This window comes from Salmo trutta, unplaced genomic scaffold (genome assembly GCF_901001165.1).
Source record: "Salmo trutta unplaced genomic scaffold, fSalTru1.1, whole genome shotgun sequence".
NCBI classification, from domain to species: domain Eukaryota; kingdom Metazoa; phylum Chordata; class Actinopteri; order Salmoniformes; family Salmonidae; genus Salmo; species Salmo trutta.
In genome coordinates this window covers 2,065,582-2,093,081 of record NW_021822941.1, presented here as the reverse complement: position 1 = coordinate 2,093,081, position 27,500 = coordinate 2,065,582, and the positions used below count along the sequence as shown (strand labels likewise).

Below are 27,500 nucleotides of genomic sequence, written 5' to 3'. Positions count from 1 at the left end.
CCCCTCTACCCACACTACCATAGTCTAGTTCCCCAGCACTACACCCCTCTCTGTTCCCATTACCCTCTACCCCCTCTACCTACACTACCATAGTCTAGTTCCCCAGCACTACACCCCTCTCTGTTCCTCCCTACCCTCTACCCCCTCTACCCACACTACCATAGTCTAGTTCCCCAGCACTACACCCCTCTCTGTTCCTCCCTACCCTCTACCCCCTCTACCTACACTACCATAGTCTAGTTCCCCAGCACTACACCCCTCTCTGTTCCTCCCTACCCTCTACCCCCTCTACCTACACTACCATAGTCTAGTTCCCCAGCACTACACCCCTCTCTGTTCCTCCCTACCCTCTACCTCCTATACCTACACTACCATAGTCTAGTTCCCCAGCACTACACCCCTCTCTGTTCCTCCCTACCCTCTACCCCCTCTACCCACACTACCATAGTCTAGTTCCCCAGCACTACACCCCTCTCTGTTACCATTACCCTCTACCCCCTCTACCCACACTACCATAGTCTAGTTCCCCAGCACTACACCCCTCTCTGTTCCTCCCTACCCTCTACCCCCTATACCTACACTACCATAGTCTAGTTCCCCAGCACTACACCCCTCTCTGTTCCTCCCTACCCTCTACCCCCTCTACCCACACTACCATAGTCTAGTTCCCCAGCACTACACCCCTCTCTGTTCCTCCCTACCCTCTACCCCCTCTACCTACACTACCATAGTCTAGTTCCCCAGCACTACACCCCTCTCTGTTCCTCCCTACCCTCTACCCCCTCTACCTACACTACCATAGTCTAGTTCCCCAGCACTACACCCCTCTCTGTTCCTCCCTACCCTCTACCCCCTATACCCACACTACCATAGTCTAGTTCCCCAGCACTACACCCCTCTCTGTTCCTCCCTACCCTCTACCCCCTCTACCCACACTACCATAGTCTAGTTCCCCAGCACTACACCCCTCTCTGTTCCCATTACCCTCTACCCCCTATACCCACACTACCATAGTCTAGTTCCCCAGCACTACACCCCTCTCTGTTCCCATTACCCTCTACCCCCTCTACCCACACTACCATAGTCTAGTTCCCCAGCACTACACCCCTCTCTGTTCCTCCCTACCCTCTACCCCCTCTACCCACACTACCATAGTCTAGTTCCCCAGCACTACACCCCTCTCTGTTCCTCCCTACCCTCTACCCCCTATACCTACACTACCATAGTCTAGTTCCCCAGCACTACACCCCTCTCTGTTCCTCCCTACCCTCTACCCCCCTCTACCCACACTACCATAGTCTAGTTCCCCAGCACTACACCCCTCTCTGTTCCCATTACCCTCTACCCCCTCTACCTACACTACCATAGTCTAGTTCCCCAGCACTACACCCCTCTCTGTTCCTCCCTACCCTCTACCCCCTCTACCTACACTACCATAGTCTAGTTCCCCAGCACTACACCCCTCTCTGTTCCTCCCTACCCTCTACCCCCTCTACCCACACTACCATAGTCTAGTTCCCCAGCACTACACCCCTCTCTGTTCCTCCCTACCCTCTACCCCCTATACCTACACTACCATAGTCTAGTTCCCCAGCACTACACCCCTCTCTGTTCCTCCCTACCCTCTACCCCCTCTACCTACACTACCATAGTCTAGTTCCCCAGCACTACACCCCTCTCTGTTCCTCCCTACCCTCTACCTCCTCTACCTACACTACCATAGTCTAGTTCCCCAGCACTACACCCCTCTCTGTTCCTCCCTACCCTCTACCCCCTATACCTACACTACCATAGTCTAGTTCCCCAGCACTACACCCCTCTCTGTTCCTCCCTACCCTCTACCCCCTATACCCACACTACCATAGTCTAGTTCCCCAGCACTACACCCCTCTCTGTTCCTCCCTACCCTCTACCCCCTATACCTACACTACCATAGTCTAGTTCCCCAGCACTACACCCCTCTCTGTTCCCATTACCCTCTACCCCCTATACCCACACTACCATAGTCTAGTTCCCCAGCACTACACCCCTCTCTGTTCCCATTACCCTCTACCCCCTCTACCCACACTACCATAGTCTAGTTCCCCAGCACTACACCCCTCTCTGTTCCTCCCTACCCTCTACCCCCTCTACCTACACTACCATAGTCTAGTTCCCCAGCACTACACCCCTCTCTGTTCCTCCCTACCCTCTACCCCCTCTACCCACACTACCATAGTCTAGTTCCCCAGCACTACACCCCCTCTCTGTTCCTCCCTACCCTCTACCCCCTCTACCTACACTACCATAGTCTAGTTCCCCAGCACTACACCCCTCTCTGTTCCTCCCTACCCTCTACCCCCCTCTACCTACACTACCATAGTCTAGTTCCCCAGCACTACACCCCTCTCTGTTCCCATTACCCTCTACCCCCTCTACCCACACTACCATAGTCTAGTTCCCCAGCACTACACCCCTCTCTGTTCCTCCCTACCCTCTACCCCCTCTACCTACACTACCATAGTCTAGTTCCCCAGCACTACACCCCTCTCTGTTACCATTACCCTCTACCCCCTCTACCCACACTACCATAGTCTAGTTCCCCAGCACTACACCCCTCTCTGTTCCTCCCTACCCTCTACCTCCTATACCCACACTACCATAGTCTAGTTCCCCAGCACTACACCCCTCTCTGTTCCCATTACCCTCTACCCCCTCTACCCACACTACCATAGTCTAGTTCCCCAGCACTACACCCCTCTCTGTTCCTCCCTACCCTCTACCCCCTCTACCTACACTACCATAGTCTAGTTCCCCAGCACTACACCCCTCTCTGTTCCTCCCTACCCTCTACCCCCTCTACCTACACTACCATAGTCTAGTTCCCCAGCACTACACCCCTCTCTGTTCCTCCCTACCCTCTACCCCCTCTACCCACACTACCATAGTCTAGTTCCCCAGCACTACACCCCTCTCTGTTCCTCCCTACCCTCTACCCCCCTCTACCCACACTACCATAGTCTAGTTCCCCAGCACTACACCCCTCTCTGTTCCTCCCTACCCTCTACCCCCTCTACCTACACTACCATAGTCTAGTTCCCCAGCACTACACCCCTCTCTGTTCCTCCCTACCCTCTACCCCCTCTACCCACACTACCATAGTCTAGTTCCCCAGCACTACACCCCTCTCTGTTCCTCCCTACCCTCTACCCCCTATACCCACACTACCATAGTCTAGTTCCCCAGCACTACACCCCTCTCTGTTCCTCCCTACCCTCTACCCCCTCTACCTACACTACCATAGTCTAGTTCCCCAGCACTACACCCCTCTCTGTTCCTCCCTACCCTCTACCCCCTATACCCACACTACCATAGTCTAGTTCCCCAGCACTACACCCCTCTCTGTTCCTCCCTACCCTCTACCCCCTCTACCTACACTACCATAGTCTAGTTCCCCAGGACTACACCCCTCTCTGTTCCTCCCTACCCTCTACCTCCTATACCTACACTACCATAGTCTAGTTCCCCAGCACTACACCCCTCTCTGTTCCTCCCTACCCTCTACCCCCTATACCCACACTACCATAGTCTAGTTCCCCAGCACTACACCCCTCTCTGTTCCTCCCTACCCTCTACCCCCTCTACCTACACTACCATAGTCTAGTTCCCCAGCACTACACCCCTCTCTGTTCCTCCCTACCCTCTACCTCCTATACCTACACTACCATAGTCTAGTTCCCCAGCACTACACCCCTCTCTGTTCCTCCCTACCCTCTACCCCCTCTACCCACACTACCATAGTCTAGTTCCCCAGCACTACACCCCTCTCTGTTACCATTACCCTCTACCCCCTCTACCCACACTACCATAGTCTAGTTCCCCAGCACTACACCCCTCTCTGTTCCTCCCTACCCTCTACCCCCTATACCCACACTACCATAGTCTAGTTCCCCAGCACTACACCCCTCTCTGTTCCCATTACCCTCTACCCCCTATACCCACACTACCATAGTCTAGTTCCCCAGCACTACACCCCTCTCTGTTCCTCCCTACCCTCTACCCCCTCTACCTACACTACCATAGTCTAGTTCCCCAGCACTACACCCCTCTCTGTTCCTCCCTACCCTCTACCTCCTCTACCTACACTACCATAGTCTAGTTCCCCAGCACTACACCCCTCTCTGTTCCTCACTACCCTCTACCCCCTCTACCTACACTACCATAGTCTAGTTCCCCAGCACTACACCCCTCTCTGTTACCATTACCCTCTACCTCCTCTCTCTCTGTTCCTCCCCCTCTCTTTTCTGTGTCTTCTCCCTGAAGTGGTGTATGACCCCAGACAGCATGCAGGCTGAGGCAGAGTGGTGTCTCCTGCTGTGTCTGTCTGCAGGCCCCCCCCCTCCCCCCCCTTAATGTCTAGTCCCATCCAATCTGGAGGGGGGGGGGGAATACAGCCAGCTGCATCCAGCCAGCCAAATCCATCCTAATTAAACCCTTATAGAGTTTGTGTGTGTGTGTCCTTATTGAAATCCTTGTAGGAGAAGAAGCCTGGTCATCTCTCTTTACCAGTCTGAATCACAACAGCCTTACTGCCTGCTTGGCACCCTATTCCCTATGTAGTGCACTCGTTTAGACCAGGAACCATCCTCAAGCAGTCTAGTCTCTGTTCTGCGACACTCATCCTTTATTCTGACAGTCTGTTATATAAACACTCATCCTTTAGTCTGACAGTCTGTTACAAAAACACTCATCCTTTACTCTGACAGTCTGTTATATAAACACTCATCCTTTAGTCTGACAGTCTGTTATATAAACACTCATCCTTTAGTCTGACAGTCTGTTATATAAACACTCATCCTTTACTCTGACAGTCTGTTATATAAACACTCATCCTTTACTCTGACAGTCTGTTATATTAACACTCATCCTTTACTCTGACAGTCTGTTATATAAACACTCATCCTTTACTCTGACAGTCTGTTATATAAACACTCATCCTTTAGTCTGACAGTCTGTTATATAAACACTCATCCTTTAGTCTGACAGTCTGTTACAAGAACACTCATCCTTTAGTCTGACAGTCTGTTATATAAACACTCATCCTTTAGTCTGACAGTCTGTTATATAAACACTCATCCTTTAGTCTGACAGTCTGTTATATAAACACTCATCCTTTAGTCTGACAGTCTGTTATATAAACACTCATCCTTTAGTCTGACAGTCTGTTACAAGAACACTCATCCTTTAGTCTGACAGTCTGTTATATAAACACTCATCCTTTAGTCTGACAGTCTGTTATATAAACACTCATCCTTTAGTCTGACAGTCTGTTATATAAACACTCATCCTTTAGTCTGACTGTCTGTTATATAAACACTCATCCTTTACTCTGACAGTCTGTTATATAAACACTCATCCTTTACTCTGACAGTCTGTTATATAAACACTCATCCTTTACTCTGACAGTCTGTTATATAAACACTCATCCTTTAGTCTGACAGTCTGTTATATAAACACTCATCCTTTAGTCTGACAGTCTGTTATATAAACACTCATCCTTTACTCTGACAGTCTGTTATATTAACACTCATCCTTTACTCTGACAGTCTGTTATATAAACACTCATCCTTTACTCTGACAGTCTGTTATATAAACACTCATCCTTTACTCTGACAGTCTGTTATATTAACACTCATCCTTTATTCTGACAGTCTGTTTCAAAAACACTCATCCTTTAGTCTGACAGTCTGTTACATAAACACTCATCCTTTAGTCTGACAGTCTGTTATATAAATACTCATCCTTTAGTCTGACAGTCTGTTATATAAACACTCATCCTTTAGTCTGACAGTCTGTTACATAAACACTCATCCTTTAGTCTGACAGTCTGTTTCAAAAACACTCATCCTTTAGTCTGACAGTCTGTTATATTAACACTCATCCTTTATTCTGACAGTCTGTTATATAAACACTCATCCTTTATTCTGACAGTCTGTTATATAAACACTCATCCTTTATTCTGACAGTCTGTTATATAAACACTCATCCTTTATTCTGACAGTCTGTTACAAAAACACTCATCCTTTAGTCTGACAGTCTGTTATATAAACACTCATCCTTTACTCTGACAGTCTGTTATATAAACACTCATCCTTTAGTCTGACAGTCTGTTATATTAACACTCATCCTTTAGTCTGACAGTCTGTTATATAAACACTCATCCTTTAGTCTGACAGTCTGTTATATAAACACTCATCCTTTAGTCTGACAGTCTGTTATATTAACACTCATCCTGTCTGTCTGCTCACAGCATAACCCATAGACTGGGCTACTGTCTGTCTGCTCACAGCATAACCCATAGACTGGGCTACCTACCGTCTGTCTGTCCTCTGGTGCTGATAAACCTTACCATTTATAATGTAGTGCTGTTATCCAGAATGCTGTAGGGATGGAAGGTAAACCCTCCTCTTATGAAAGCAATCACAGATATAATGTAGGCTTCATAGCATGGATTGGGCTAGTAGATGCACACACACACCACAACACACACACCACACCACACCACACACAACACACACCACACACAACACAACACACAACACACACACACACACACACACACACACGCCTTGCCCTGAGACATGGCTGTAGCAGGCAAGCATGCAAACAGACTGTAGATCTGCCTGTGTCCACACACACACACACACACACAGACTTACCGTCGTTGTGCCAGAGCAATATGCAGACTCACCTGTGTAGCTTATACTGTGGGGTGGATGCTTGTAAAGGATACAGGCAAAAGATGCTCTTGCTCTCCCTTCCCCCGCTCTGTCCCTCTCTCTCTCTCTCTCTCTCTCTCTGTCCCTCTCCCTCCCTCTCTCTCCTCCCTGCCACTCCTTGCAGTTCTGCTCATCTTCCCCACACTAGGCACAGCCTGTGCTCAGACCTTACCGCTCTACCAATGGCTAAGCTCACCCCCGTTCCTCTCCTCTCTATTGGCCAAATCTTCTCAGATTAAATGAATGCCCCGCCTTCTCATTAGCACCCAGCAGCAGCTCCCGCCCACGTGATGAATCATTTAGTGAGTCACACCAACGGGCTGCTCTGATTGGCTTGTCTCCAGAAAGAGGATCTTACAGCTGAAGCCAAAGACGCAGAGCCACTAGAGTAGGGCCTGAAACTGAACCCTAGCTAGTGCCCTTATACCCCCTAGCTAGTGCCCTTATACCCCCTAGCTAGTGCCCTTATACCCATATCAGACACAGGGGGAATGGCACTTCCTAGTGCTTCTATTACAGCTTTTAATTCTTTAAAATCTTTTTTTAAATCTTCCACAAAAACAATATAATCACAACGTTATTGAATTAGTACAATGTGATATTCACAGGACCTATATGAGTCTATTGAATAAGTGATATTCACAGGACCTATATGAGTCTGTTGAATAAGTGATATTCACAGGACCTATATGAGTCTATTGAATAACTGATATTCACAGGACCTATATGAGTCTATTGAATAACTGATATTCACAGGACCTATATGAGTCTGTTGAATAAGTGATATTCACAGGACCTATATGAGTCTATTGAATAACTGATATTCACAGGACCTATATGAGTCTATTGAATAACTGATATTCACAGGACCTATATGAGTCTATTGAAAAACTGCTCTTATCTTAGTGTTGCACAAGAGCTGGACAGCATGTATAGATTCTGATCCTTGATTTTATTTGAGCTGGACAACATGTATAGATTCTGATCCTGGTCTTTATTTGAGCTGGACAACATGTATAGATTCTGATCCTGGTCTTTATTTGAACTGGACAACATGTATAGATTCTGATCCTGGTCTTTATTTGAACTGGACAACATGTATAGATTCTGATCCTGGTCTTTATTTGAGCTGGACAACATGTATAGATTCTGATCCTGGTCTTTATTTGAACTGGACAACATGTATAGATTCTGATCCTGGTCTTTATTTGAACTGGACAACATGTATAGATCCTGATCCTGGTCTTTATTTGAGCTGGACAACATGTATAGATCCTGATCCTGGTCTGTATTTGAACTGGACAACATGTATAGATTCTGATCCTGGTCTGTATTTGAGCTGGTAATTATGATATAGTTTTATCTGACTAGTTTTTTTTTCTCTCTCTTCCTCTCCAGACACCAGTAATGGTAACTTTAACCTGAAGGCTCTGACAGGCAGCTCTGGCTACAAGTTTGGTTGCCTGGCTAAGATAGTCAACTACATGAAGGTAAGGTGGACACACACACACACACACACACACACACAATACGTGGATGATGCCATGTCCATGATGTTTGAGTCATTTAGCAGATTGTCCAGAGTGACTAACAGTAGTGAGTGTGTTCAGTTTGCGTACTGGTGGAACCCACAAGCCTGGTGTTGCTAGCGTCATGCTCTACCAACTGATCTACACAGCACCACACACAGTTATCTTACTGTCACCACTGTAGTAATGACATGGTGTCATAGAGGTTGTTCAGTGGTGTCCAGAATGGTGAGCTTCCTCCCTCAACAGTCTGAGCTGTCATCTCAATTACCCCACTGTCCTTTAACCCCTCTGAACCCTCCATCTGTCTTATTGGGTTGTTACTTCCTCCTTCAACAGTCTGAGCTGTCATCTCAATTACCCCACTGTCCTTTAACCCCTCTGAACCCTCCATCTGTCTTATTGGGTTGTTACTTCCTCCTTCAACAGTCTGAGCTGTCATCTCAATTACCCCACTGACCTTTAACCCCTCTGAACCCTCCATCTGTCTTATTGGGTTGTTACTTCCTCCTTCAACAGTCTGAGCTGTCATCTCAATTACCCCACTGACCTTTAACCCCTCTGAACCCTCCATCTGTCTTATTGGGTTGTTACTTCCTCCTTCAACAGTCTGAGCTGTCATCTCAATTACCCCACTGACCTTTAACCCCTCTGAACCCTCCATCTGTCTTATTGTGTTTATTGTGATGTTAGTTTCTCCTTCTACTCTTTGGCTCTCCACTCTTTCTTTTGGAAGTAAACAACACACACACACACACACACACACACACACACACACACACACACACACACACACACACACACACACACACACACGTTTGCTAGTCAACATGTTTATGGTTGAGCTCTGGTACAGTAACTCTGACAGCCTGGGTGGTTTTTCACACCAGACTTTGACTCATAACAATCTGCATAACGTTCACAGATTGTGTGTGTGTGTGTGTGTGCCTGTGTGTGTGTGTGTGTGTGTGTGTGTGCCTGTGTGTGTGTGTGTGTGTGTGTGTGTGTGTGTGTGTGTGTGTGTGCTCTGTGCCTTCTCCCAGTACTGAAGCTACCTTGTCTTGACACAGTCGATGCAGACAAGCTGCTGTTTCACAGATGACTTCTTTTAAGCAATGTATCATGTGACCAACCAATAAGGTCCTGGATTCTGAGTTCTGTTCTTCTCTGTACGGTACTCGGCCTACTACACTGAATTCAAGGATTTTAGGAACGGTCCACCTGGCTATTAGACAACACTAGCCTGGGTGACATTCAGGTCCTAAATGCCATACTTGAAAAGTCAACATTTTTACTGCTGGTCTTAGTTTGTCATATTTTCAAGCCCAAACTGAAAGCCTTGACTAGCAGGTTAGCTTCATTTCCAGCCCTGAGTCTCACTATTGATCATGTGTTCCTCTATGTTCCTTCCTGTTCCTCTATGTTCCTTCCTGTCCTCCAGACCAGACACCAGCGTGGTGATACTCACCACTTGACTGTGGAGGAGATTCTAGATGAGACCAAACTACTGGACATCGGCATGAAGCAGAAACAATGGCTGATGACTGAGGTGTGTGTGTGTGTGTGTGTTGGGGTTATCAGAGTTATCATGAAGCAGAAACAATGGCTGATGACTGAGGTGTGTGTTGGGGCGTTCATGTTATCAGAATTATCGGGAGGTGCGAGTGGGAAACTGAGAATGTTTTGTTGCTTGACCTTTCACCTTTTCAATAGATGACGCCAAATCTGTTTTTGACAATTACAAACTTATCAATGTGAATAATGTAGATCGTTTGACAATATGATCAAGGTTAAGCAAGCTAGCTAACTTTATTATTAGCAACTTTTAGCTAGCTGAAATCCTATTGGTTGAAGAATTGGTTTGATTTCAAAAGCATGTGAACAGTAACGTTTGAGTTCCCACCTCCCACAAGCACCTGCTGCCCCATGTGTGTCTGTGAAGGAGAGAGAGAGGGAATAAGACATGTATCAGAAACAATGTGCTAAATGATAATGATTAATTGTGAAATCTTTAAAACCACTACCACCTCCCCAAACTATTGCCCTCATTATTCTATTCATAAAACATCGTTTTTAGAAACCATCTTCCACCTCTCTCTCTTCTTGCTCTCTCCCTCTATTTACCTCCGTCTCACCCTCATCTTCCACAAGGCCAAACAGACAAGTGTTTTGAGACCCATGTAAATAAAGTTGAAATAAATGTGACTTGACTAAGTCTCTGTCCCGTCCCCCAGGCGCTGGCCAGTAACCCTAAGATAGAGGTGAGGGATGGGAAATATGCCTTCAAGCCCAAATATCACCTGAAGGACAAGAAAGCCCTGCTCAGACTGTTGGATAAACATGACCAGCTGGGACTGGGAGGATTACTGCTAGACGATGTGGAGGAGGGACTACCTAACTCTGCCAAGGCACTAAAGGTGTGTGTGTGTGTGTGTGTGTGTGTGTGTGTGTGTGTGTGTGTGAGAGAGAGAGTATTAATGAGTCAGACATAGTAACGGCCTCTGTTCCTCCCCAGGTTTTGGGAGACCAGATCATCTTTGTGACAAGACCAGACAAGAAGAAGATTCTGTTCTATAATGATAAACACTGTCAGTTTACAGTTGACGAAGGTGAGAGCGTTGGTGTAGTTTCTCTACCTTAATAAAAAAACTGCCCTCATGGTAGATGAGTGGGAGCATTGGTATGGTGTCTTTTGCTTAGTTATCTGTAGAAGGTGAGAATATAATGTTAATTAGAACTAGAGTGTTGGTATGGTCTCTCCCTTAATTTAGTTTGCAGTGGTTGAAGATGAGAGCATCTGTATAGTTTCTCCCCATTAAATCAATGTTGAAAAGCTGAGCATTGGTAGGGTTTTTCTCCTGTCTTCCAATGCAGAATGTGAAAGTGTTGGTACAATTTCATCCCTTAATTATCAGTTTGCAGTAGATTCAGATAAGAGCGTTGATAAGGTCTCTCTTCCTTATTTCAGTTAAAGGAGCTTTATTGACATGAAATACATTCTGTAAATATTGCCAAAGGTTTAAAAAAAAATGTTTTTTATGTTTTATAAGTCTAAAGAAGTGATGTCTAAAGTACAACTGCATAAAGTCACTTAGTTCTCTGTAGAAAGTGTGAGCACTGGTAAGGTTTCTCTCCCTTTGCTTGGTCTGGTTTCTCTCCCTTTGCTCGGTCTGGTTTCTCTCCCTTTGCTTGGTATGGTTTCTCTCCCTTTGCTTGGTCTGGTTTCTCTCCCTTTGCTCGGTCTGGTTTCTCTCCCTTTGCTCGGTCTGGTTTCTCTCCCTTTGCTCGGTCTGGTTTCTCTCCCTTTGCTCGGTCTGGTTTCTCTCCCTTTGCTCGGTCTGGTTTCTCTCCCTTTGCTCGGTCTGGTTTCTCTCCCTTTGCTCGGTCTGGTTTCTCTCCCTTTGCTTGGTCTGGTTTCTCTGTTACGTAATGACCTCAATGGCTCCTCCCAGTGGTTAGATCCCGCAGGTTTATATATTTTTTTATTTTTTACTATGACGTAATTTTGAAGTGTAGAGCTTTCAGTTCGTTCATACCAGGATTCATTCAGTCAATATAGGATATTAACTGAATTTAATTTGTTTGCTTACTTGTATGTTTTGATTTGTTTACTTGTATGTATTGTGTACTGCAATTCAGCTTTTATCTGCCAAGTACGACCTTTTTGTAAAAATGTAATAAACTACTACTGCTATTGTCCTACCTGAGCTAATGGTATCCTGTCTGTGTTTCCTGGTCTATGGTCCCAGAGTTCACCAAGCTGTGGCGGAGTATCCCAGTGGACTCTATGGACGAAGAGAAGATAGAGGACTATCTCAAGAGACAGGGCATCTCCTCCATGCAGGAGACTGGACCCAAGAAAGTGGTGAGTTTCTCTCTCTCCCCACCTCTTTCTCTACCTCTCCAGATCTCTCTACCTCTCCACCTCTTTTCTCTCTCTCTCTCTCTTTCTGTTTCTATTTCTGTCTCACAGGCCTGGGTAATTCCAGTCCTCGGGGGGGCCTGATTGGCGTTACACTTTTGCCCCAGCCCCAGCTAACGCACCTGACTCCAGTAATGGGTCTCAACTAATCATGATCTTCAGTGTAGAAAGCAGTTAGTTTAAATCAGCTGTGTTTTGCTAGGGGATGGGGGGAAAGGTGTGACACCAATCAAGCCCCCCCCCCCCCCCCCCCCCCCGAGGACTGGAATTGCCCAGGCCTGCCGGTCTGTCACATTGCTGGGACAATAAACCGAAAATGATCTTGACACCCACACAGAACAGAGAGAGGACATTTGACATGTGGATAGTAATGATAAGGATCCTTTACTAGAGGAATGTGATGTTTGACATGTGGATAGTAATGATAAGGATCCTTTACTAGAGGAATGTGATGTTTGACATGTGGATAGTAATGATAAGGATCCTTTACTAGAGGAATGTGATGTTTAACATGTGGATAGTAATGATAAGGATCCTTTACTAGAGGAATGTGATGTTTGACATGTGGATAGTAATGATAAGGATCCTTTACTAGAGGAATGTGATGTTTAACATGTGGATAGTAATGATAAGGATCCTTTACTAGAGGAATGTGATGTTTGACATGTGGATAGTAATGATAAGGATCCTTTACTAGAGGAATGTGATGTTTAACATGTGGATAGTAATGATAAGGATCCTTTACTAGTGGAATGTGATGTTTGACATGTGGATAGTAATGATAAGGATCCTTTACTAGAGGAATGTGATGTTTAACATGTGGATAGTAATGATAAGGATCCTTTACTAGAGGAATGTGATGTTTAACATGTGGATAGTAATGATAAGGATCCTTTACTAGAGGAATGTGATGTTTGACATGTGGATAGTAATGATAAGGATCCTTTACTAGAGGAATGTGATGTTTGACATGTGGATAGTAATGATAAGGATCCTTTACTAGAGGAATGTGATGTTTAACATGTGGATAGTAATGATAAGGATCCTTTACTAGAGGAATGTGATGTTTAACATGAAATAAGTCGTGTCTGATATACTGATATGGGCTATTTGTTACCGAGACAGTTGATCGTTACAACAGAAGTAGTAAGTTGAAGGGTCATATAAAAAGTAACTGAGAGGCGCATTCATGTTATAAACTTGTTCTATTTATCGACATTGTGATAATTTAGTCAATTTATGGTGGTACGGATTTATGTCCACATCTCCTAGCTCTATCACTCTCTCCATCTATCACTCTCTTATCCTATCACTCTCTCTATCTTTCTCTGCATATTTCTCAGCTTGTCTCCTTCCCTCCCCGTCTGTTTTTTATATTCCTCTCCTCTCTCTCTGGTACCCCGACTGAGTACTGACACACTGCTTCATCCATATCACATAACTTATCTGTGATTGGTTGTTTCTACAATAATTGTCTGTTTTGGTGGTGTTGCTACAGTTACCAATCAAGAGGAAGAAGCCAGGTGGACAGAAGAAGAGGCGCTTCAAGACTCACAACGACCATCTGGCTGGAGTACTGGAGGACTACTCAGAGGGCGTACCCGCTAAGAAGTGATGTCACTTCCTGGTTATACCCCTCCCACATCCTCTTCCCTGGCCCAGTGAGAGAGGGGTGACCTGGGAGTTGTTGTTTTTGTAGTTTGTTTTGCCGGAAATAAACTTTTTTTATTTGTCTCACCAAAACTACAATGAAGATGAGAGGAGACAATGGCGGTGTCTCAAAAGTGTGAACTTGCTTCCTTTTCTTGTGTCCTTTCCTCCCTGATGATAAAGGAGATGAGGAAAGGAAGCCATTTTGGAACATTGAGACACAAGATGGCTGACTGATTGACTGAAGCGAAGTCCTTGCCAAACACACCAACCTAAAGAGGCGCTCGCTGTCCTTTTTGATAATACTGTACCAGTTTGGTTCTAAGCAGTAATACAAAAGGTGGACGGCTTTAGGGTAGCAAAAATTCCAGGTTTTCCAGAAATCCCAGTTGGAATATTCCTGTAACGACAAATTCCCTGGAATCTGGTAATACTCCAATGGGGATGTCTGGGAAAGTTCCAGCCTTAGAAGGAGGGGCTGAATGTGTAAATGTCTGGAACAGGATGGACACTGTGTGTGTGGTATTGGAGAGAGAATGTGTGTGGAAGTGGTTTAAATAATAGCAGTCTGATCATCTGCTGTGGATGTTCCTTATGTTCATTTACAACAGTGGTCACCAATGGCAACCTGGAGAAATACAGGCCGTGCAGGGTTTTGCTCCAGACCTGCACAAACACTCCTGAATTAGCTAAACAACTCGTAGAATCTACCATGTTTACTCAGACAAACACTAGCCTGGTCCCAGGTCTTTGTGCTGTCATTCCAAACGGCATGACAAGGAGTCATAGCAGAGTTGAAACCAGGCTAGACAAACACCCCACTCCCATAGAACCCTTCATACTTACAGAATATACTACTCATCTAATAAACTGTTCATCAGTATATCCTACTCAGCTAATAAACTGTTCATCAAGACTTTGATTGGGTGAATCGGTTGTGTTAGTGCAGGGCTAGAACAAAAGCCTACACACCCTGTATCTCCACTTCCTGGTTGGTTGGTGCCCGCTGGTCTCGGAGCTTTCTTCATTACTGAGCATGTTACACACAGTACCGTTTCCTGAGGCCTTTCTCTGACGGACACACAATAAAGTCATAGAAAACACACTGTACTGTTTCTTCTTCATAACATGAGGCCTGGATTGGATCTGATTGTTGCCCGCTTACATTTAAAGGTAATATCTGATTCGGAGAAAGAGGATGTGAGGAATCACGGAAAGACAAATGAAGATTGGTTGGATGAAAGCTCAGTGGACGAATAGACTGGTTGGATGAAAGCTCAGTGGATGAATAGACTGGTTGGATGAAAGCTCAGTGGGCGAATAGACCGGCTGGACGAAAGCTCAGTGGGCGAATAGACTGGTTGGATCATGGCTCAGTGGGCGAATAGACTGGTTGGATCATGGCTCAGTGGACGAATAGACCGGCTGGACGAAAGCTCAGTGGACGAATAGACCGGCTGGACGAAAGCTCAGTGGGCGAATAGACTGGTTGGATGAAAGCTCAGTGGATGAATAGACTGGTTGGATGAAGGCTCAGTGGGCGAATAGACTGGTTGGATGAAAGCTCAGTGGGCAAGGCTTAATGACAGATCAGTGAGTGGAATTTACAGCTGAGAGACACATTTTTAGGGTGTCAGGTTGGAGGTGTATGGGGGGGTGTTAAACGCGCGTTGCAACCTGACAAGGTCGCCAGTTCTAATCCCATTTGCGACTAGTTTTCCAACTCTACCCAACATGACTAATTACATTTCTAACCTACAAACTCTGAACAGCTTTAAATACAAAAACAAGGATGGTGGCCCACCCCCTGCTAGCACTGAGATAGATGACACTCGACTGCTTTTCTCCTTCCCCCTTCTGACACCAAGGTGGTGACACACATCTGTGTGTGCCTGGCCGATATCTCAGCTTGGATGTCGGCCCACCACCTCAAGCTCAACCTAGACAAGACGGAGCTGCTCTTCCTCCCAGGGAAGGCCTGACCACTCAAAGACCTCCATCACGGTTGCCGACACCAGTGGCGTGACCCTGGACAACACCCTCTCGTTCTCTCCAAACATCAAAGCAGTGACTCGCTCCTGTAGGTTCATGCTCTACAGCGTCCATAGACTACGACCCTGCCTCACTCAGCAAGGGGCACAGGTCCTAATCCAGGCAGTTGTCCTCTCCCATCTGGACTACTGCAACTCTGTTGGCTGGGCTCCCTACTTGTGCCATCAAACCCCTGCAACGTATCCAGAACACAGCTGCCCGCCTGGTTTTCAACCTCATGTCACATACTGACTACGTTGAGGACGTCATGTAGTTAAACAGACTGGCTAAACCAAAACCGATTGGATTGGATTTCCTTGAGTCCTCTCATCGTCTCCTCAAAACCCATTGGATGAGAAGGTTAGAACTGGGAGGAATCCTAAAATCCATGTAGGGAAGTGAACAAGTGCACACTTTGGGAGAAAGGGGAGATTATTGGGACACACCCAGTGAGTATTTCTAGTCTGAGTACAGCAACACTGTCCTACAGTCTCCAAACAGCAAACTAAAACTTTGAAATAAGTCCTTTTAATTACATTTGGATATAAAGCATTTGGTGGTAAACAGTCAGACAGGAAACATATAACACTTCCACTACAAAGGGGCCGTTTCCCAGTCACAGGTCAAGCCTAATCATGGACTAAAAACTTTTTAAATCCAGCTGGGTCTGGGAAACAGGACCTTGGTGTGGCGAGACAAGGAGAACAGTTCAGTGACATTCTTCAGTTATTTGTTAAAGTAGTAGCAGTCCATTTTGAGTGGTAAGATATTCCTTCATTCGCTGTCTGCCAGAGAGGTCCATTTTGAGTGGCAAGATATTCCTTCATTCGCTGTCTGCCAGAGAGGTCCATTTTGAGTGGTAAGATATTCCTTCATTCGCTGTCTGCCAGAGAGGTACATTTTCAGCCCGGGGCTGCGAGCTGGGGGTTAGTTTTTGGCCGGCGTGACTGCGGACGTGGTTTTGACAGTCTTCTTCATGTGGTGGTAGTTGGGGAGGATCTTCATCAGGAAGTCAAGCTGAAGAGTCTGAGGCTGCAGAACACATGAACACAAAGACATGTTGTTCTTCACTGCTGACGAGGAAACAGTGGATGGACTGGTTCTTTGGTATAAAGTGGAGAAAGACAAAGCTACATAGACTGTATGTACATGTCTTATACACACAGACCTGTAGAACACTAATCTCAGTGTGTGTGTGTGTGTGTGTGTGTGTACCTGTGGTCGCTCTGTCTGCACACGTCTCTGACACCCCGAGCCAAAGATGACAGTGTTTTCAGGTATGACCTCACAGGTGTTGACCTGGCAACAGGCACCGATGATACAACCAGAAGTTAGAATCATGTTCCTGCCCAGGTCAGCTGGAGAGGAGGAGGGAGGGGTGGAGGGAGGGGAGGGGATTGAACAGATATGTGAGAACACAGTTCAGATGATGGAAGAGTTCTCTCCATAAGTGATTTATAAACCAATCAACAGTTCAGATGATGGAAGAGTTCTCTCCATAAGTGATTTATAAACCAATCAACAGTTCAGATGATGGAAGGGTTCTCTCCATAAGTGATTTATAAACCAATCAACAGTTCAGATGATAGAAGGGTTCTCTCCATAAGTGATTTATAAACCAATCAACAGTTCAGATGATAGAAGGGTTCTCTCCATAAGTCATTTAAAAACCAAACTACACAGACACACTCAGTCATATAGAACATTGGGAAGAAGACTGTCATTACTGAATTTGTGGCATTTTAACCTTTCTTACCTTTGGATTCTATGACATTGTTGTCCCCAATTTTCAAAGCTTGAGACACTGCAAGTATCATTGGTTAAGGATAGTTTCATACTTTACCAACAAAATGACTTTCAGAGCAACAATATACACACATACATATATGTAATATTAGACAGAGGTCAAATGTCCAAATACCTGTACCCTAAAGCTCAGTCATTGGCTGTACTACACCTCTATATGCTGTACCCTATAGGTCAGTGGCTGTACCCTATAGGTCAGTGGCTGTACCCTATAGGTCAGTGGCTGTACCCTATAGGTCAGTGGCTGTACCCTATAGGTCAGTGGCTGTACCCTATAGGTCAGTGGCTGTACCCTATAGGTCAGTGGCTGTACCCTATAGGTCAGTGGCTGTACCCTATAGGTCAGTGGCTGTACCCTATAGGTCAGTGGCTGTACCCTATAGGTCAGTGGCTGTACCCTATATGTCAGTGGCTGTACCCTATAGGTCAGTGGCTGTACCCTATAGGTCAGTGGCTGTACCCTATAGGTCAGTGGCTGTACCCTATAGGTCAGTGGCTGTACCCTATAGGTCAGTGGCTGTACCCTATAGGGTCAGTGGCTGTACCCTATAGGTCAGTGGCTGTACCCTATAGGTCAGTGGCTGTACCCTATAGGTCAGTGGCTGTACCCTATAGGTCAGTGGCTGTACCCTATAGGTCAGTGGCTGTACCCTATAGGTCAGTGGCTGTACCCTATAGGTCAGTGGCTGTACCCTATAGGTCAGTGGCTGTACCCTATAGGTCAGTGTACCACACTTCAATATAAAAGGATACTACATCCAACTTCAAACACGTTGTTGATGCCGATGGTCATCGTCTTGGGCTCCACTCCCTCAGAGTCAGGCGCTATGTTCTCTGGATAACTGATCAGAGACAGACAACCAGCTTCAATCACTACCATGTAGACCATCATATGGCAGAGGAAACAGAGGCCATAATTTGGCAGAGAAAACAGAACCCATAATATGGCAGAGGAAACAGAGGCCATAATATGGCAGAGGAAACAGAGACCATAATATGGCAGAGGAAACAGAGGCCATAATATGGCAGAGGAAACAGAGACCATAATATGGCAGAGGAAACAGAGAACATAATATGGCAGAGGAAACAGAGGCCATAATATGGCAGAGGAAACAGAGGCCATAATATGGCAGAGGAAACAGAGAACATAATATGGCAGAGGAAACAGAGGACATAATATGGCAGAGGAAACAGAGGCCATAATATGGCAGAGGAAACAGAGGCCATAATATGGCAGAGGAAACAGAGGCCATAATATGGCAGAGGAAACAGAGGCCATAATATGGCAGAGAAAACAGAACCCATAATATGGCAGAGGAAACAGAACCCATAATATGGCAGAGGAAACAGAGGCCATAATATGGCAGAGGAAACAGAGACAATCATATGGCAGAGGAAACAGAGGTAGGAGAGAGCAAAAGAGAGGTGGGGGAAAGACAGAATAAAAGGATGGAAGGAATAAAGTGTAGGGAGAATGGATGGATGTAACAGGGGAGGGGGAGAAAGAGGGAGGGGGAGAAAGAGGCGTCAATAGAACACAGGAGAGACCTCACCATTGCACCCTTCCACTTCTATAAGATTCACTATTGTTATGTTCACCTGTTAATTATGAGAGCTTGTTCCTCGATGAGGTTGCCTTCTCCGATGACTATGGGTCCTGCCTCGGCTATAATGCGGGCTTTGGGATGGACCACCGTTCTGGCACCTGGAAGAACCATAGTCAAATGTGTAACGTTAGCCTCCTACGTTAGCCATTTTAGTTGGCTGCAAAGTGGATATGTACTCAGTAACCTGAACCATGTAATAATGTCAAGCTATATGGAGACTAGAGCTACTACAGACAAACGAATGTTGTTGCTCATTGTTAAATAAATAGTTAGCGAGCGTTACCTGGCTAGCTAAGCTAAAGGCTACATTTTACGTCCTCTTACCAATAGTGACGTCCCCTCTGATCTCGCTTTCCACGCACACCACGGCGCCAGCTGCTATTTTAGCACTACAAACAGAAAACCAAGTGTTGGTAATAATCAGCCATACAAAAAAACGTACCATTTATGAATCATCGGTATGTCTACAAGTTAGTTACGATTTTAGCTATAGCAAGCAGCTAACTTAGCTAGTTACGTTAGCTAGCGGTTTCCTAAAACATATTCACCTTGTTTAACACATTCAAACTATCATAAAACATTATGAGACAGTAACAATGTGTTATTTGATACACAATACTGTACTAAAAACGAATTCAAGTTGGATTCGTAATACCTTTTTTGAGCACTTTGTTTATCCGACATTTTGTTGATCGACTTGAGTTTTTCGACAATTGATTTCGAATCCTTCTCAGGATAAACGACGTCATTGTGCGCTTGCGTGGAACGCAGACAAGATGAGGAGGGGAGGGGATTAATGGGGATTTACTGTCACCTAGCGAATGTTTATAAAACTGCAGCTGACCTAATCTCCTTATAGTATTCAGAGAAAATGGTTTAAGTATTATTTTTTTTTCTTCTCCTTTTTATGCTACTCTCTGTTTATCATATATGCATAGTCACTTTAACTATACATTCATGTACATACTACCTCAATTGGGCCGACCAACCAGTGCTCCGCACATTGGCTAACCGGGCTATCTGCATTGTGTCCCACCACCCGCCAACCCCTCTTTTACGTTACTGTTACTCTCTGTTCATCATATATGCATAGTCACTTTAACCATATCTACATACTACCTCAATCAGCCTGACTAACCGGTGTCTGTATGTAACAGTATAGCTTCCGTCCCTCTCCTCGCCTCGAACCAGGGACCCTCTGCGTACGTCGACAACAGCCACCCTCGAAGCATCGTTACCCATCGCGCCACAAAAGCCGCGGCTTTTACAGATTGAAACGCTATTAGCGCGCACCACCGCTAACTAGCTAGCCATTTCACATCGGTTACCTATCTCCTAATCTGATCCCCTAGCCCCTATCTCCTAACCTGGTCCCCTAGCCCCTATCTCCTAATCTTATCCCCTAGCCCCTATCTCCTAACCTTATCCCCTAGCCCCTATCTCCTAACCTTATTCCCTAGTCCCTATCTCCTAACCTGGTCCCCTAGCCCCTATCTCCTAACCTTATCCCCTAGCCCCTATCTCCTAACCTTATCCCCTATCTCCTAACCTTATCCCCTAGCCCCTATCTCCTAACCTTATCCCCTAGCCCCTATCTCCTAACCTTATCCCCTAGCCCCTATGTAGATGTGAAAGTATAAGAAGTGTCAACAACAAGTCATCTGATAGATAACCTTCACCTTGTCCTTGACTGATAGAGTTCAATTATAACCTCCCACCTTTGTCCTTGACTAGTCTCCAATCACCATTTATCCTGTTCCCAGATCAGTGTTTACTGTAGCCCAGACTGTATTCGCTCGTTGTCATGCCGACCGGTGTGTACACAGAGGACAGAGTTACCTGTCAATCATCAACCCGTCACTGCTGACAGCTCAATGTCACTGTATCTGAAATTAGTACACACACACACACACACACACACACACACACACACACACACACACACACACACACACACTTACACTTTTCAATTACCCTCTCCCACCTCTCCCACTTCCTGATCATTTAAAAAAGCATCATCAACAACAAATGTTCTAGATAGTCAGGCTGAACTTCAAAACACAGAGCTTCAAATCACTCAAACTTTCAAATGTCTGCCAAGATCAGAAAGGAAATTAGCATTTTCAAAACTCTATAAATTCTTAATTATGGGTTGTAGAAGAAGAGAATACATAAATGATTAAATATGCGCTAACCTAATTTAGAAGGTAGTACATAATATATGAATTATGTACACACACACACACACACACACACACACACACACACACGCACACGCACACGCACACAAAGAGAGAGAGAGCAATTGTATAACCAGACTCTCCCCTTTTTAGACGTTGGAGGAAGTGACGTGATGACGAGGTATGAACAGAACAGATTTCACATGAGTTAAACAGACTGGCTAAACCAAAACAGATTTCACATGAGTTAAACAGACTGGCTAAACCAAAACACACTTCACATGAGTTAAACAGACTGGCTAAACCAAAACACACTTCACATGAGTTAAACAGACTGGCTAACCAAAACACACTTCACATGAGTTAAACAGACTGGCTAACCAAAACACACTTCACATGAGTTAAACAGACTGGCTAAACCAAAACACACTTCACATGAGTTAAACAGACTGGCTAAACCAAAACAGATTTCACAGGAGTTAAACAGACTGGCTAAACCAAAACACACTTCACATGAGTTAAACAGACTGGCTAAACCAAAACACACTTCACATGAGTTAAACAGACTGGCTAAACCAAAACACACTTCACATGAGTTAAACAGACTGGCTAAACCAAAACAGATTTCACATGAGTTAAACAGACTGGCTAAACCAAAACACACTTCACATGAGTTAAACAGACTGGCTAAACCAAAACAGACTTCACATGAGTTAAACAGACTGGCTAAACCAAAACACACTTCACATGAGTTAAACAGACTGGCTAAACCAAAACAGACTTCACATGAGTTAAAGACTGGCTAAACCAAAACACACTTCACATGAGTTAAACAGACTGGCTAAACCAAAAACACACTTCATATGAGTTAAACAGACTGGCTAAACCAAAACACACTTCACATGAGTTTAAACAGACTGGCTAAACCAAAACACACTTCACATGAGTTAAACAGGACTGGCTAAACCAAACACACACTTCATATGAGGTTAACAGACTGGCTAAACCAAAAACACACTTCACATGAGTTAACAGACTGGCTAAACCAAAACAGATTTCACATGAGTTAAACAGACTGGCTAAACCAAAACACACTTCACATGAGTTAAACAGACTGGCTAAACCAAAACAGACTTCACATGAGTTAAACAGACTGGCTAAACCAAAACACACTTCATATGAGTTAAACAGACTGGCTAAACCAAAACACACTTCACATGAGTTAAACAGACTGGCTAAACCAAAACACACTTCACATGAGTTAAACAGACTGGCTAAACCAAAACACACTTCACATGAGTTAACAGACTGGCTAAACCAAAACACACTTCACATGAGTTAAACAGACTGGCTAAACCAAAACACACTTCACATGAGTTAAACAGACTGGCTAAACCAAAACACACTTCACATGAGTTAAACAGACTGGCTAAACCAAAACACACTTCACATGAGTTAAACAGACTGGCTAAACCAAAACACACTTCACATGAGTTAAACAGACTGGCTAAACCAAAACACACTTCACATGAGTTAAACAGACTGGCTAAACCAAAACAGATTTCACATGAGTTAAACAGACTGGCTAAACCAAAACACACTTCACATGAGTTAAACAGACTGGCTAAACCAAAACACACTTCACATGAGTTAAACAGACTGGCTAAACCAAAACAAGATGATGAGAAGTTACAGACAGATGGACAGAAAGACACTCACCCCAAACTCCATAAAAACTAACAGACAAACAGGACAATTCTCTATTACCTTTGAACTCTGACCTCCACCTTGACCGATAGTTGAACTCTGACCTCCACCTTGTCTTTGACTGATAGTTGAACTCTGACCTCACCTTGTCCTTGACTGATAGTTGAACTCTGACCTCCACCTTGTCCTTGACTGATAGTTGAACTCTGACCTCCACCTTGTCCTTGACTGATAGCTGAACTCTGACCTCACCTTGTCCTTGACTGATAGTTGAACTCTGACCTCCACCTTGTCCTTGACTGATAGTTGAACTCTGACCTCCACCTTGTCTTTGACTGATAGTTGAACTCTGACCTCCACCTTGTCTTTGACTGATAGTTGAACTCTGACCTCACCTTGTCTTTGACTGATAGTTGAACTCTGACCTCACCTTGTCTTTGACTGATAGTTGAACTCTGACCTCCACCTTGTCTTTGACTAGTCTCCAAACACCATTTATCCTGGTCTCAGATCAGTGTTTACTGTAGCCCAGGCTCTATTCGCTCGTTGTCATGCCGACCGGTGTGTACGCAGAGGACAGAGTTACCTGTCAATCATCAACCCGTCACTGCTGACAGCTCAATGTCACTGTATCTGAAATTAGTACACACACACACACACACACACACACACACACACACACACACACACACACACACACACACACACACACACACACACACACACACACACACACACACACACACACAGCAGGTGTGTCCTTTCCTCTGGCTGCTGTTGAACTCTGAGAACCATACAGGAAGTCCATCATCTCAGAACAACAATCCCCTCTTACACCACTTCCTGTTAAGATCGAGAGAGAGAGGATCATAGTGTGTGTGTGTGTATGTGTGTGTGTGTGTGTAAGAATGAATAGGTGATCAGTATTCATCATTATAGTCATTATTGAGTCAGAGGAAACAATGCAGATGACTGATTAACTCTGGGTAGTTAGGAGCTTCCTGTCTGACATCCAACAGGAGGCCATAACAGCAATACACACACACACACACACACACACACACACACACACACACACACACACACACACACACACACACACACACACACACACACACACACACACGAGAGCTAGAGAGCTTCCCTATTCATTAACTATTTTAATGTCAAAGTTGACAACACTGCAAAACCAAAACTGAAAAAGTTTTTGGATTTGACCTCATATCATTTTATTTCTAACTCTTTCAGTCAGGGAATCTATTTGAACTCTTGCAAGTTGTCTCCAAGAGTCAAAACATTTCTGTGATGTCGAATGCCTCCAACTCAGTGGAAAATAATTAGATGCAGTATTCACTCAGTCCACTAGGTGGCAGTAAAACCCCACTATCTCCACTCGCATTCAACCAGTCATTCATAAATTATAACTGCAGGGGCTCCGTCCCATATCAAACCCTATTCGCTATTTATTGCACTACTTTTGTTGCCTTAACGACTCAAACTGAATTCTTCCGCTGCTTTATCGGTCTGCTACATACTTCAGTCTGAGACTGTCAATCACTGTGTCCCAATCACTGTGTCACAATCACTGTGTCCCAATCACTGTGTCACAATCACTGTGTCCCAACCACTGTGTCCCAATCACTGTGTCACAATCACTGTGTCCCAATCACTGTGTCCCAATCACTGTGTCACAATCACTGTGTCCCAATCACTGTGTCACAATCACTGTGTCCCAACCACTGTGTCCCAATCACTGTGTCACAATCACTGTGTCACAATCACTGTGTCCCAATCACTGTGTCACAATCACTGTGTCACAACCACTGTGTCAATCACTGTGTCACAATCCTTGTGTCACAATCCTTGTGTCACAATCACTGTGTCAATCACTGTGTCACAATCACTGTGTCACAATCACTGTGTCACAACCACTGTGTCAATCACTGTGTCAATCACTGTGTCACAATCCCTGTGTCCCAATCACTGTGTCACAATCACTGTGTCACAATCCCTGTGTCCCAATCACTGTGTCCCAATCCCTGTGTCCCAATCACTGTGTCCCAATCACTGTGTCCCAATCACTGGTGTCACAACCACTGTGTCCTAATCACTGTGTCACAACCACTGTGTCACAATCACTGTGTCCCAATCACTGTGTCACAATCACTGTGTCAATCACTGTGTCACAATCACTGTGTCACAATCACTGTGTCACAACCACTGTGTCAATCACTGTGTCACAATCACTGTGTCACAACCACTGTGTCACAATCACTGTGTCCCAATCACTGTGTCCCAACCACTGTCTCACAATCACTGTGTCACAACCGGCCGTGATTGGGAGTCCCATAGGGCGGCGCACAATTGGCCCAACGCCGTCCGAGTTTGGTCGGGGTAGGCCGTCAATGTAAATAACAATTTGATCTTAACTGACTTGCCTAGTTAAATAAAGGTTCAATAAAATATTGTTTCTGGTGACCTCATGAGGGATGTTGTACTAAACAAAGTAGGCTATTCAGTGATTGGATCATTTCTAACCAATCAGAGTAGCAAAGCCAATGAAAATGTTGAAACCTCTGTTCTGGCTCTGGTCCAACCCATCTGTTTCTGGGACCAATCAGAAAGGTTCACATGTTTTTCCGTTCTGGAAGTCATCATGAAGGTACTCAGATCCCGACTCACTGAGAGAAGAAGAGACTAACGTCCATGGGCTGATTTTGGTAGCTAGGGAACTACTTTCACTAGGGTCCATTAGGCTCTGGTCTAAAGTACTGCACTATATAGGGAATAGGGCCCTGGTCACTAGTAGTTCACTATATAGGGAATAGGGCTCTGGTCACTAGTAGTGCACTATATAGGGAATAGGGCCCTGGTCACTAGTAGTGCACTATATAGGGAATAGGGCTCTGGTCACTAGTAGTTCACTATATAGGGAATAGGGCTCTGGTCACTAGTAGTTCACTATATAGGGAATAGGGCTCTGGTCACTAGTAGTTCACTATATAGGGAATAGGGCCCTGGTCACTAGTAGTTCACTATATAGGGAATAGGGCTCTGGTCACTAGTAGTTCACTATATAGGGAATAGGGCTCTGGTCACTAGTAGTGCACTATATAGGGAATAGGGCCCTGGTCACTAGTAGTGCACTATATAGGGAATAGGGCTCTGGTCACTAGTAGTTCACTATATAGGGAATAGGGCTCTGGTCACTAGTAGTTCACTCTATAGGGAATAGGGCCCTGGTCACTAGTAGTTCACTATATAGGGAATAGGGCTCTGGTCACTGGTAGTTCACTATATAGGGAATAGGGCTCTGGTCTAAAGTAGTTCACTATATAGGGAATAGGGCTCTGGTCTAAAGTAGTGCACTATATAGGGAATAGGGCCCTGGTCAACAGTAGTGCACTATATAGGGAATATGGCTCTGGTCTAAAGTAGTTCACTATATAGGGAATATGGTGCCATTTGGGAGCATCCAGAAAAAACTAGCCTATTTTCCTAATAATGACCCTAATCAGTTGGCGAGTATTAACCTTTAGGAAGGAAAATGATACAACCTCCCCTTTAACTCATAACAGTTAAATGGTAGAGGTGAAATGATACAACCTCCCCTTTAACTCACAACAGTTAAATGGTAGAGGTGAAATGATACAACCTCCCCTTTAACTCATAACAGTTAAATGGTAGAGGTGAAATGATACAACCTCCCCTTTAACTCATAACAGTTAAATGGTAGAGGTGAAATGATACAACCTCCCCTTTAACTCATAACAGTTAAATGGTAGAGGTGAAATGATACAACCTCCCCTTTAACTCACAACAGTTAAATGGTAGAGATGAAATGATACAACCTCCCCTTTAACTCATAACAGTTAAATGGTAGAGATGAAATGATACAACCTCCCCTTTAACTCACAACAGTTAAATGGTAGAGATGAAAGGATACAACCTCCCCTTTAACTCACAACAGTTACATGGTAGAGATGAAATGATACAACCTCCCCTTTAACTCATAACAGTTAAATGGTAGAGATGAAATGATACAACCTCCCCTTTAACTCATAACAGTTAAATGGTAGAGGTGAAATGATACAACCTCCCCTTTAACTCACAACAGTTAATGGTAGAGGTGAAATGATACAACCTCCCCTTTAACTCACAACAGTTAAATGGTAGAGGTGAAATGATACAACCTCCCCTTTAACTCACAACAGTTAAATGGTAGAGGTGAAATGATACAACCTCCCCTTTAACTCACAACAGTTAAATGGTAGATATGAAATGATACAACCTCCCCTTTAACTCACAAC

At 44.8% G+C, this 27,500-nt stretch overlaps 3 protein-coding genes across 5 annotated transcripts in view; 1 reads left to right on the top strand and 2 right to left on the bottom strand.

Moving 5' to 3' along the window:
• The window catches only part of smim18 (small integral membrane protein 18), a 14,724-nt gene extending 7,552 nt beyond the window's left edge, over positions 1–7,172 (bottom strand). Inside the window, exon 1 of the mRNA XM_029746428.1 lies at positions 6,731–7,172. The gene's annotated coding sequence lies outside the window, so the exon portion shown is untranslated. The remainder of the gene's footprint in view (positions 1–6,730) is intronic.
• gtf2e2 (general transcription factor IIE, polypeptide 2, beta) overlaps positions 1–14,965 on the top strand; it is a 27,457-nt gene extending 12,492 nt beyond the window's left edge. For all 3 annotated transcript variants that reach the window (XM_029746426.1, XM_029746427.1, XM_029746425.1), the window contains exons 3-8: positions 8,157–8,248; positions 9,729–9,836; positions 10,522–10,704; positions 10,803–10,896; positions 12,037–12,152; positions 13,708–14,965. In XM_029746426.1, coding sequence (XP_029602286.1) covers positions 8,157–8,248; positions 9,729–9,836; positions 10,522–10,704; positions 10,803–10,896; positions 12,037–12,152; positions 13,708–13,824 — 710 coding nt within the window. In that variant the 3' untranslated portion in view covers positions 13,825–14,965. The remainder of the gene's footprint in view (positions 1–8,156; positions 8,249–9,728; positions 9,837–10,521; positions 10,705–10,802; positions 10,897–12,036; positions 12,153–13,707) is intronic.
• A 1,437-nt stretch (positions 14,966–16,402) lies between these two features.
• Positions 16,403–20,047, bottom strand: LOC115187356 (dynactin subunit 6). Its single transcript, XM_029746421.1, has 7 exons — positions 19,959–20,047; positions 19,628–19,692; positions 19,296–19,401; positions 18,450–18,538; positions 17,647–17,694; positions 17,106–17,248; positions 16,403–16,922 (listed from the first exon to the last, which is right to left on the bottom strand). The coding sequence occupies exons 1-7, from the start codon at positions 19,985–19,987 to the stop codon at positions 16,818–16,820; spliced, it is 585 nt and encodes a 194-aa protein (XP_029602281.1). The 5' UTR covers positions 19,988–20,047; the 3' UTR covers positions 16,403–16,817.
• Positions 20,048–27,500: the final 7,453 nt, after the last annotated feature.

What these genes read in the sequence shown, in the direction of transcription:
- LOC115187356 (XM_029746421.1), bottom strand. Translation starts at nt 19,987, where the DNA reads ATGTCGGATAAACAAAGTGCTCAAAAAAG. An exon ending in CAGAGGGGACGTCACTATTG is followed by an intron (nt 19,402 to 19,627) that starts GTAAGAGGACGT and finishes TGGTTCTTCCAG; the next exon opens with GTGCCAGAACGGTGGTCCAT. An exon ending in CAAGCTCTCATAATTAACAG is followed by an intron (nt 18,539 to 19,295) that starts GTGAACATAACA and finishes GTCTCTGATCAG; the next exon opens with TTATCCAGAGAACATAGCGC.